General features: G+C 35.9%; 2 protein-coding genes across 4 annotated transcripts in view; both read left to right on the top strand.

Moving 5' to 3' along the window:
- Positions 1 to 1529: 1529 nt before the first annotated feature.
- Positions 1530 to 6678, top strand: LOC107840483 (ubiquitin recognition factor in ER-associated degradation protein 1). 2 transcript variants are annotated; one of them, XM_016684361.2, is made up of 11 exons: positions 1530 to 1694; positions 2071 to 2117; positions 3339 to 3416; positions 3849 to 3873; positions 3957 to 3989; positions 4105 to 4226; positions 4311 to 4441; positions 5022 to 5120; positions 5302 to 5423; positions 6100 to 6350; positions 6492 to 6678. In XM_016684361.2, exons 2-11 carry the CDS (start codon positions 2115 to 2117, stop codon positions 6573 to 6575), a joined length of 948 nt encoding a protein of 315 aa, XP_016539847.1. In that variant the 5' UTR covers positions 1530 to 1694; positions 2071 to 2114; the 3' UTR covers positions 6576 to 6678. The 2 variants fall into 2 exon arrangements, with proteins under 2 accessions (XP_016539847.1, XP_016539844.1); XM_016684358.2 differs by lacking the exons at positions 5022 to 5120; positions 5302 to 5423 and adding an exon at positions 5937 to 5986 and having other exon boundaries at positions 1533 to 1694.
- A 2407-nt stretch (positions 6679 to 9085) lies between these two features.
- LOC107840482 (ubiquitin fusion degradation protein 1 homolog) overlaps positions 9086 to 11341 on the top strand; it is a 7869-nt gene continuing 5613 nt past the window's right edge. Inside the window, exons 1-3 of one of the 2 annotated variants that reach the window (XM_016684355.2) lie at positions 9086 to 9232; positions 9527 to 9573; positions 10930 to 11007. In XM_016684355.2, coding sequence (XP_016539841.1) covers positions 9571 to 9573; positions 10930 to 11007 — 81 coding nt within the window. In that variant the 5' untranslated portion in view covers positions 9086 to 9232; positions 9527 to 9570. Of the gene's footprint in view, positions 9389 to 9526; positions 9574 to 10929; positions 11008 to 11341 lie in introns of both variants that reach the window. The other variant, XM_016684356.2, reaches the window with a different exon arrangement.

Here is an 11341-nt window from a genome sequence, read left to right as displayed (position 1 = left end):
GAGAAAAGAAATGAGTAAAAATGATGATGTTAAGGATGAGAACAAAAAAAAAAAAAAAGGAGTTGCAAGTTGCTGGGCCCCAGGCGACTTGTAAGTCGCAGGGCCTGCAGCGTTTTATCCGTTTTGGTTTTTTTCAAAAGTAAGTGTCCCTTTTGAAATTTTTGATAAAAAAAGAGCCCTTTTGGCTCCGGACTCTTATATACACTATTTCTAATTTTTCATACAATATATTTAAAACTATAGATTAAAGTATATTTTAATATATTTTACATGTCTATAATAATTAGAAGAAACATTAGAAAATGTATGGTGAATTATCATGTTCTTCTTCATGTATATTTTTTGTCTTAAAATTAGTGTTGATTTTTAAAATTTTAATTTAATAATATAACCACACACAATAATTTGTTATTTTGATATTCATTTATTGTTAATTAACTATATACATGTGCAAAACACGTATATCTAAACTAGTGTGATCAAATATGTTTAAATAAATCAAAATTTTGATATAATAATTATATGAATTTTAAGAGTAATCAGTACTAATGAAAATATTATGATTTTACTATTTGGTAGAATATGTGTACCAAAATAGGAGAGAATTTCAACGATTAAGTGCAAAATTATTTCAATTAATAAATGGTATCAAAGAGAATGGAGTAAACTGTGAATTGAATGTAAAATTGGTTGAAACTATAGACCAATATTTAAAAAAAAATAAAATTAAAAAATCATTAACCCAATAATTAAATACCGATAAATTAACAACATTTCTATCAGTTCAATTAATAATTAAAGCAATTTTTACACATTCCTACTTCCTCAAAAAGGTACGTTATTTGCAAACACATCCTTTTAACTCATGCTCTCTTATCATTGATCTTCTCTACTTATCAGGGGCGGATCTACGATACCCGGTGGGGTTTCCGCTATCATAAAGCATATGTTTACATTTGAAAAATTCTCAATGAGTTTAAATATTAACAAGTAGGAACTCATGACAAAATAATAGGATAACTTAGTGGTAGGAGGAGCATACTTGAGATGTATATCATGTTGCTCTTGGTCATGAGTTTGAATCTCTGTGGAGGTTTTTTTTTAATTTTTTTTCAGCTTATTTATTTTATTGAGAACTCACAAGTTTGAAATCTTGGATCCGTCTCTTCTACTTATTGTATCATCTCTATCGTCTTCCATTGCATGCTACCTATTTATATTCTTTTATTTTTTATTTCTCCTCTTTCTATTATTTCGTCATCATGTCATGTCGATATCTATCACTCAAATCTTATGAAATTTTTTTCTACCTTCTTTTACTAGTAATCCTAATTTTATTTTTTTTATAGTAATCCTCCTTCTGTGTCATTCCTAATTTCATAATGGTCTTGCTTCATAAAAGAAGTTAAAAGTACAAGTTATTTTTTCCTTTTTTCTTATAAAAAAAAAATCCTCAAAAGTAATAAAACCAACAAATGATCATATAATATAAAACTGCGGTGAATTTATGAATCAAACTTATTTCAGGGCTACTACGTTGGTCCACGTCCTATTATTCCTCTTTAGTGGGTCGGTTAAACAACAAGGGAACAAATAGACCCATACCCGGAAGCGGCGCCCCATCACCATCAAATTCCTTGCTCTTTCTTCACGAATTCCTTACATTCTTTTTTCTCTCAACGACATCAATATTTGTATGTTTCTCTTACCCTTTCTCTCTTATTTTTTCCTTTTCTGTCTGAACTTAATTAGAAGATGAAATTTTAGTTCTTTTTTGCAATGAACCTTATGGTGAACACACATTCTAGTCTAATTTTATATTCCTGCAGTTTTTACGAGTTGATAATATTTCTTATTTGTACTATAATGGCTTGAACTTGTGATTGTGTGCTAAAGTTTCTGAAAATTCTGAAATAGTACTAACTATGAAAAGCCTACCGTGATTCATTCAATGATCAGCCATTGTATGTCATCTGTTTTTTTTTTTCCCTTTTGGCAGTATGTTACAAGAAAAGATTGTACTTTTTATCTTATTCAGTCCCTTTTTTTTTGTTTGCCGTTCTTTTATAGGTTAGCTGAGACAGTTGAGTTAGGGGTACTCAAAGATAGAAATCATGGTAAGTTTTTCATGCTTCGCGGTTACTATGCAGCAATAGTGTTATTGATTCTCGATATGTACTCGCATGGTTGTACTGACATTTTCTTAGTATAACTTAGTAGCACTATTGTAAAAATAAATCTAGGGCAAGGGCCAGAGTATATTGGGGAAGTTGTCTTTCTACTAGAGGCTGTTTTAAGAGTGTATCTAATAATTTGTTCTCTTGAATAAGAGATGGAATTGGACTCTGACTGAAGTTATACTCGGGGGTTTCTTAATTTAATAAGAGCTGAAGATCTACGTGCCAGGTTAGGGAGCTTTGAATTTGTGAATAGAATTTGCATCTGTAGGGGATCACTTCCTCCTTTTGGGGAAAAAACCCAAGAAAAGAGGAGGAAAGTGGCCTCTATGGTAGTTAATAGGATAAGTACATTAAGTTACAAAAGTTTGTCTTCAGTTGTCAAAATGGCATGTGGATGACATATTTTTGAGAGCCAGCAGTTGTAAATTTGGTTCATACACTTGAGTAAATATTGAAATTATGGATTTCCATTTATGTTACTACCGACAATACACCAGGATGAAGTAACAAAAAAACATAATGGTATAAATTAGATGTTTTGCTACTACCCTTTTCATTCCTTTGCTCTATTGCTCTTGAGATTCATGTTAAAGCGATGCATTCCATGGAAAGAAATTACAGACAGTTCACAGGAGAGAGAGCGAGACAGAGTGAGCTGATTATCAAACAGCTTGGTCAGTGATTCAAATGACGCCTCTCGGAACATCATTTTAAAATGGCTAAAAAGATGGGCAAAATCCTGTGGCGTTTAGGTTTACCTTTCAAATCCACTACTTTGCTAGTCGCCTGAATGGCTGCAAAGAAACGGCCTTGTTTCAAGATCCACAGGTCCATATCCTGTCTCCAAGGACACCTTGTAGATCTGCAACAGGAGCAGAGTTTTGTTTACAGAAACATACTACTGTGAGCGCACAACCTTTAATTGTAACTGGCTAAACTGACTTGCTTTTCCATTAGCCTCCTTAAACGCAGCCAATCATTAAATGTATCTTCCTTCAAAGGAACCTTTTTTTGGTTGAAGGTAGTGTTCCTTGTTTGATGTTATTTATTTCTGTTTCGTAGCCTTTAAAAAACTATCATTGACTCTATTGAATATATGTATGTCATTAGTGTTATCTTCATTTGCCATTATTGTACTTTTTGATTTGTGATCTGCAGTTTTTTGATGGATATGGATGTCATGGAAGATCATTTGAGCAGACTTACCGGTGTTATCCTGCATCATTCATTGATAAGGTTGGAATGCTTTTGAAAAGACAAATTTCGTTTACTACTCTAATCTATTGTGGTAATTGCATATGAAGGTTTCACAGAATTCTTCTTGTTCCTTTGGCTTCCATTAGATTGTATCCATATGCATTTGTTGTTGTTATAGAGTGGTCGGGGAGGGAATGGATTTCCTTTTATCAAGGGGAAAGAGGGAGTTAGGGTGGGGGGGTTAAATTGTTTAGTTGTTCTTATTGGTATAGTTATATGTTGAAAGAAGTCTTCTTTTTGACCTATATGCATATTATAGGTGGTGGAAGATTGGTCTAACATGTGTATTGAAGTTGTATTTCAGATGTTTATCCCACATATCGTTTGTCCCTCTGCATATTATTTTTGCTTGTTATTTGTTTTCTGTTACATTTTCTTTAATTCTGATTATGTATGTTTCATACTTTGCAGCCACAAATAGAAAATGGAGACAAAAGTATGTCAATAGTTCTTTTTTTGGATTTGTGTACGTTATTCGAGCATTAAGTCTTATGTTGTTTTTTCTTTATTTTCTTCCAGTTATAATACCTCCCTCTGCTCTTGATCGTCTAGGTCAGTATCCTTGTTCTGTATCCTGAATTCTAAGAAATTTAGGTTTTGCACCTTTATCAGTTGGCACCTGTTTCTTTTCTTAACCGTATTCAACATTGAATGTAAAATTTTGTAGCATCACTTCACATTGATTACCCAATGCTGTTTGAGCTTCGAAATACTTCCACGGAACGGGTTTCTCACTGTGGAGTTTTAGAGTTCATTGCAGAAGAGGGCATGATATATATGCCATATTGGGTACATGTCATTTCTGTGTAATTCCATTTTCTTGGGTTCAGTTCAACTGCGGTGCGTAAACTCATTTTAATGCGGACCTTCTAGATGATGGAAAATTTATTCCTACAAGAAGGTGATATTGTGACAGTGAAAAATGTAACTCTTCCCAAGGGTAAATATGTCAAGCTGCAACCCCACACGAAGGATTTTCTGGATATATCTAACCCAAAGGCCATGTGAGTTTGCTGAAGCCTTTCTTTTCTACAGAATTTTTTTTGTGCCTTGGTTCCTTTTTATGCTAGTGTTTGCGGAGCCCAATTGCTTCTGCATAATTTCTAGAATTCGTGGCACACTCAAAAGGAAAATCCAGCAAGATAAAAGAAGTGTTCCTTCTGTCCCATTCACTCTTTTTGGGGACATGATTATTGAGTTAAGAACTGAAACTTGTATAAAATGAAAGTGGGTCCAAAGGCTGTAGATGAAGTAAGCTTTTTGAAATTAGGTACTACTTTAAATTATCAAAGTAGGTGCCATAGCATATTCTAATACTAACATAATATTTAAAAAGTATCCATAGTTTCACTTATTCCTATAATTGCTATATTATTTGTATGTGTCCTCCTTGAACAGTTAGAATAGATAAATGAGATGGTTGACAAGTACAATTTATTTTTATTTGAATTAGGAGAATTGCATCTGCTAACTGGTATAACCAATATTTGTTGATTCAGTTGTTTATTAATTTACTCTCATTTGCGAAATACCCGCATACTGATGAAGGTTTTGGAGTTTGACTTCTTTCCTATACTGATGCAGCTTGGAGATGACACTCAGAAACTTTTCCTGCTTAACCACAGGAGATAGTATCATGGTGTCTTACAACAATAAAAAATATTATATAGACATTGTGGAGGGATGGCCTTGGCTCAGCGGTAAGCTTGCTTACCGTTGCTTACCGTGGTGTGCCAGGGTCGGGGGTTCGAAACGCCCCTCCAGCGAAGCTGGGGTGAGGGCGCGTAGGTCAGGCCCGGAGTGGTCCCCCCCTCCCCGACACCTACGGAGTAGGTATGAACCGGGTCGTCCCCATTGTGGAGACCAAACCTTATAATGGAATATGTATTATTGAGATAGACTGTGAAGTAGACTTTGCTCCTCCACTTGATTACAAAGAACCTGAAAGAGACGCTCCTTCTCGTCCAAGCAAGGCTCCAGCAGAAGGTGCATGTTCTTCAAATTTACTGAAATTAATTCTGTCTTCATAAATTCTAGTAGTACCACATATTGCTTACATTAATTGATAATGCTGCGATATCCTATCAACAAACAACTCCACATTTTGGACATATTTAATTGTCCTTTCGGACATACTGATGACAACTCCTAAAACCTATTCAAACTCTTTTATCTTAGACTATTCAAATGGCAGCATCTTATTCAGACGAAGGCAGTATCTACTGTGGTTGTGGTGACCAGTTCTACAAATTCTTAGTAACACTAGTGTTTGCATGGGTTTTGCAATTGCCCAACTTTCTGCACCTTTTTTTATTTATAATCTGTTTGTGTTCAAAATAAGCAGCCCAGTGAACTAAGCTTCAATGTTTTAAATTTATGTTGTTCACGATAATATATTGTACTTGGATCTCCTGAACTGGAAAACATTTGATCAAGAACGCATCACCTTTCGTTTTATTCTTGGACCTCTTGGAAATGCAAAGACTATGATACTTTCAGGTTGGGACGTTTGGTGATATTGTTTGGCCAATTGCCATTTTTCTGGTGTGGTGCGTTCTAGGACTTCACTTTTCATTCATAATTATTTCTTCTTGTAGATTACTGTAGAACTTGCGACATCTGAACTTTGTTCTGGTAGCTTAGTAATTCTTTGTGCATGCAGTTCAAGAGGTTGCAACAGAGGTAGAGCCAAAATTCAATCCTTTTACTGGTGGAGCGAGACGTTTGGATGGGAAATCCCTAAAACAGCAGCCTCCACCTTCTTCCTCTTCTGTGTCCTCCGACAAGCAAGCCGATGTTACTAATGGTGGTAAGAAGTTTGGGGCTGCTCCAAGCTCTCAAACTTCTAGTCGTCAGTCACAAGGGAAGCTTGTATTTGGTTCAAATGCAAATCGTGCTCCAGGAAAACAGAAGGTTTCATATCTCTCTATATGTTAATGTTCTTATACATTATCTTCGTTTCTTCCATCTTTTTCCTTTCGGCTCCTTAGTTTATCGTGACAATTTTAGTAGCTTGCTAGTCTCTAACCTGGTAACGCTCATGTCCTTGTGCAGGAACCCATGAAAGAGGAAGCTCAAAAGAAAGAAGAACCCAAGTTTCAGCCTTTCTCTGGGAAAAAGTATTCCTTGAGGGGTTAATTGCATATTAAGTATTACCCATCTCTTTTGTCAGTCAAATATCAGAATGATGTTAAAACATATAGTATAATCTATACAATTGGGCTTCATTGACTGTTGCAAATGTACTCTAGTTTCATTTTTTTTTGGGTCAATAAGAGTAGTAGTTGTATTGAGTTTAATGGGGAGGGGGAGGGTTAACGCTCCTTTCGTCCGTGAGAGTAACAAAAGAGTTAGTCAGGGCCACATCCCGACCCTGTGGGCATGATAAATAGTTTTCACTGGTCGCCAGAGGACCCAAAATATGGTGTTTAACAACACGTTTAAAAGTTTTTCCACTGATATCATCTAGAAGATATCTTAATACAAAATAAGGCAGCATTGATGCAGAGATCGGCTTTTCTGTGAATTGAATGGCTGAGCCCTCGTTAGCTAATCGATCCACTACTGCATTTTGTTTTCTAAATGCCTGCGTTGGGGTGCTGCTCCCAGGTTCATCAGCAATGTCTTGCACTTAACAACAAGGTCATGGTACAAAGGGTGATCCTTTTGAAGGATTTCAATAGCACCCAGAGAATTAGATTCAATTTTAAAGTTACTGATATTGTGGTCTTTGGCGAGCCGGAGCCCCCATTGGATGGCTTGGAGTTCAGCCATTATCGGGTTAGTATGGGGGAGGTGTTGGTAGAAGCTCAGTATCCAGCTTCCTGTGTGGTCTCTGAAAATCCCACCCAAACCTCCATGTCCAGGGTTTCCCTTGGCGGAACCATCGGTGTTAAGCTTAATGGTCCCTAGTTGGGGGGGATTCCATCTAATGTTGATGGTATGATATGAGTTCGTGTGGTTGAGGCTGAATTGCCCAGCAACACACATTCCATGGCATTTGCAATGGCATTTTCCACATTAGTGAGAGTGTGGTTGTTGAATAGGTTATTATTCCTATTAAGCCAGATTTCCCTAAGGCAATGGGGTAAGAGAGTGCTCCATGTTAGCCAAGAGTTGAATGGTTTGGAGTGCATTTTTCCCCACCATATGTGCCAATTGGAATCATTGATGGTATTCCCAGGGAGGGGTGGCTTGTATGTACTTCTGTGAACAATGTTTCGCCATAAAAGAGTGGCATTCCTGCAATGAAAAAATATATGGTTTGTATCTTCATTGTTGTGATTGCAGAAGTGGCATAGGGGAGGGACATTGATGCCAATATGGTGAAGGTAGGCATTAGTAGGGAGTCTTTTGTGCAAGAGAAGCAAGAACGTTTTGGTTTTGTTGGGGGCTTCTGCTTTCCAGATAGGGGAGAAGTTCTTATCTATAGTGTTACTGTTATTTTAGGTGTTAAGACAAGAGTACATGGTACCAGTGGTGAAGTTGCCAGTAGTGTTGAGATTCCAAAGAACCTTATCATCAATGTTTCCTTTCAGGGTAACTTGGTGGCTGAGGATGATATTCTGAATGGTGTTGGAAATTTCAAAGGAGAGTTTACTGAAGTCCCAAGTTCCCCCTATAAGGATATCCTTGACAGTGTCTAGTTTCATTTTTATCATCGCATTAGCTGTTGATGTTTATTTATTTGCTTATTTTTGAGCTTATTATTACCGTATATATTTGAAGTGAGATAAGTCAGGTTCGCAAAATTCACAAAATTTTGCATCAGTATTTGAAAGGATCACTCTGATATGCAATGTAACTGGGTGCACGAGTCGCAGTTATCATTATTTTAATTGGTTATACATGTGCTCTTGAAGGCCTTTGTTATTGATTTGGAATAAATCTACTTTAGGAGTTATAATTAACACCACTATAAAATCTTCTAAAGTCTTCCTTCTATGTTATCCCTAATCTCGTGGTCTTGCTTCATAAAAGAAGTCGAGTATAATTTAATTTGAAGTTATTGCTAACACCTATAATTTAAAGAGAGTACAATTTCATAGTCGTCTTGCTTCATAGATTAAGCTAACGCTACAATTATTACAACAACATTAAGCTACAATTATTACAACAACATTCTCCTTTCCATGTAATTTCACAAATGGGATCTGGGGATAGGTAGAAGCGTTGCTTTCGACAGAAATTCAGCTAATTGGTACCTATCAAACAATCTGGCAAAAATGGTTACGCATAATGAGAGAAATCACAATACAAATTAATCGAAATGAAAAGCGATGCAAGAAATAGTAGAAAGGACAATAACGGAAATGAAATAAGGCAATAATCGACACACAGAACACTAGTGAACGCTGAAATCCAAGCTCAAGGAACTACAAGCATAGTGCTAATAACACTAGTGAACGCTGAAACCGAAGCTCAAAGAACCACAAGCATAGTGCTAATAACACTAAAAAGGAGGGTGATCCAAGAATAACCACCAAACGTATTTCACATGGAAGCGAGAGAACATTCAACTATCAACCAATTTTCTATCGTAATAGCCGCCTCAAAGTTCTATAATAGATAGCATAGTACAATGGAATGGAATTTTCTATCGTAATTATGAAATATTGTTTTAAGGCCCATACGGTTGGCCCATGTAAAAATCCCTCTTAGTGGGCCGGGTAAACAACAACAATCAAATAGACCCATATATATACCCAAACAAATAAAACAAGTAGTATCATCAAGCATCGAATTCTTGCTCTACACGAACTCTTATCATTCTCTTTTTCTCAAGGAATCAAATTGTATGTTTCCCCTTTCTTTTTCTCTCTCTTATTTTCCCCCTTTTTCTCTAATTAGACGATCAACTTTACTCCTTTTTTGCTGTGATCTGTTATTGGTGAAACACGATTTTTTGTAAATTGTCTAATATCACAGTTCCCTGGAGTTTTTAAGAGTTGGTAAATTTTCTTTTTTGTGCGAACTTGTGATTGTGTGCTAAATAAAAGGATGTAAGAAGTAGAAATCATGGTAAATTTTCACCAATTATAGTGAATTGTCTAATATCCTCTTTTTTGTATACTGATCTTTTTATATAGGTTAGCTGAGACAGTTGAGTTCGGGCTACTCAGAGATTGAAACCATGGTAAATTTTTCTGTTCTCCGCGGTTAATATGCAGCAATACAGTTATTGATTCTCGATATATAGTCGCATTGTCCCATGGCTGTACTGATTTTGTTTTTTTTTTTAAGTATAACTCAGTAACACTATTTTTAGAATAGAAAGGGCAGCTAGGGCAAGCAAGGGCCAAGCCATGATTTAGTGGAAGTTTTGTTTGTGCTAGATTCTGTATTAAGAATATAATCTGCGCAATATTTTGATATCTCGAATAAATATGGAATTGGATTCTAATTAGTGTTGTCAAAGGCATTGTATTTCTGCTAGATTATGTTTTTAGAATATCATGTAATAATTTGTTATGGAATTGGATTCTGACTGAAGTTATACGGGAGGAAGATCTAAGTATTAGCTTAGGGAGCGCTGAATCTGTGAATAGAATGTGCATCTGTAGGGGCTCACTTCCCCTTCTTGGGGAAAAACCCGATAAAAAGAGGAAAATAGCCTCTATGGTAGTTAATAGGCTGAGTACACCAAGTTACTAAGTTTGTTTTAAGTTGTCAAAATGAAATGGACAACAGATTTCTGAGAATTAGCAGTTGCAAATTGGGTTCACACGCTAGAGTACGTATCGAGATTATGGATTTCCATAGATGTTATTACCAACAATACACCAGGATGAAGTAACAAAAACCATCATGGTATGGATTACATGTTTTGCTGCTAGCCTTTTCATTCCTTTTCTCTATTATTCGACTGAGATTCACCTTAAAGTGATACATTCCATGGAAAAGAAATTACAGACATTTCACAGGATAGAGAGCAAGAGAATGAGCTGATTATCAAAAAGCTTAGTCTATGATTCAAATGACGCCTCTTTGAATATCATTTTAAAATGGCTAAAAGGGTGGGACAAAATCCTATGGCGTTTAGGTTTAACTTTCAAATTTACCACTTTGCCAGTCCACCCTAATGTCTGCAAAGAAAACAACCTTGTTTCAAGATCCATAGACGCATATCCTGTCTCCAAAGAAACCTTGTAGACCTGCAACAGGAGTGATGTTTTGTGTACAGAAACATACTATAGAGAGTGCACAGTCTTTAATTAAAACTGGTTAAACTGACTTGCTTTTCTATTAACTTCCCTAAACACAGCCAATCATTAATAGCTTTTCTATTAAGTTCCCTAAACAGGGCCAAACATTAAATATATCTACCTTAGAAGGAGCTTTTTCTTTGTTGAAGTCAGTGTTACTTGGTTGATGTTATTTATTTATGATTCGTAACCTTTAAAACACTATCATTGATTCTATTGACATACATGTATGTCATTAGTGTTATCTTCATTTGTTATTATTGTAATTTTTGATTTGTGATCTGCAGTTTTTTGATGGGTATGGATATCATGGAAGATCATTTGAGCAAACGTACAGGTGTTATCCTGCATCATTCATTGAGAAGGTTGGAATGCTTTTGAAAATAATTTTTTTTGTTTACTACTCTAATCTAATGTGGTAATTGCATGTGAATGTTTCACAAAATTCTTCTCGTTCATTTGGCTTCCATTAGATAGTTATTCTCACAAAATTTTGCTTCGGTCATCTTCATTTTTCATTCTTCTAATATAGGCCTATGGTTTATTTTGAGATAACTATTTAGAAGAACTTTCCTTAAAAATAACTTGTGTCGGTCTCATTACATCCTTATTTCCACAGGTTGTATCATGTGCATTTGTTGTTGCTTGAGAGACAGAGAGAGAGGGAGGATCCGCGGGGGGGGGGGGGGGGGGGGGGGG

The sequence above is a fragment of the Capsicum annuum genome, chromosome 8, assembly GCF_002878395.1.
Source record: "Capsicum annuum cultivar UCD-10X-F1 chromosome 8, UCD10Xv1.1, whole genome shotgun sequence".
Classification (NCBI taxonomy): Eukaryota; Viridiplantae; Streptophyta; class Magnoliopsida; order Solanales; family Solanaceae; genus Capsicum; species Capsicum annuum.
The sequence above is the reverse complement of the archived record's forward strand: the minus strand, read 5'-3'. Positions and strand labels throughout refer to the sequence as shown.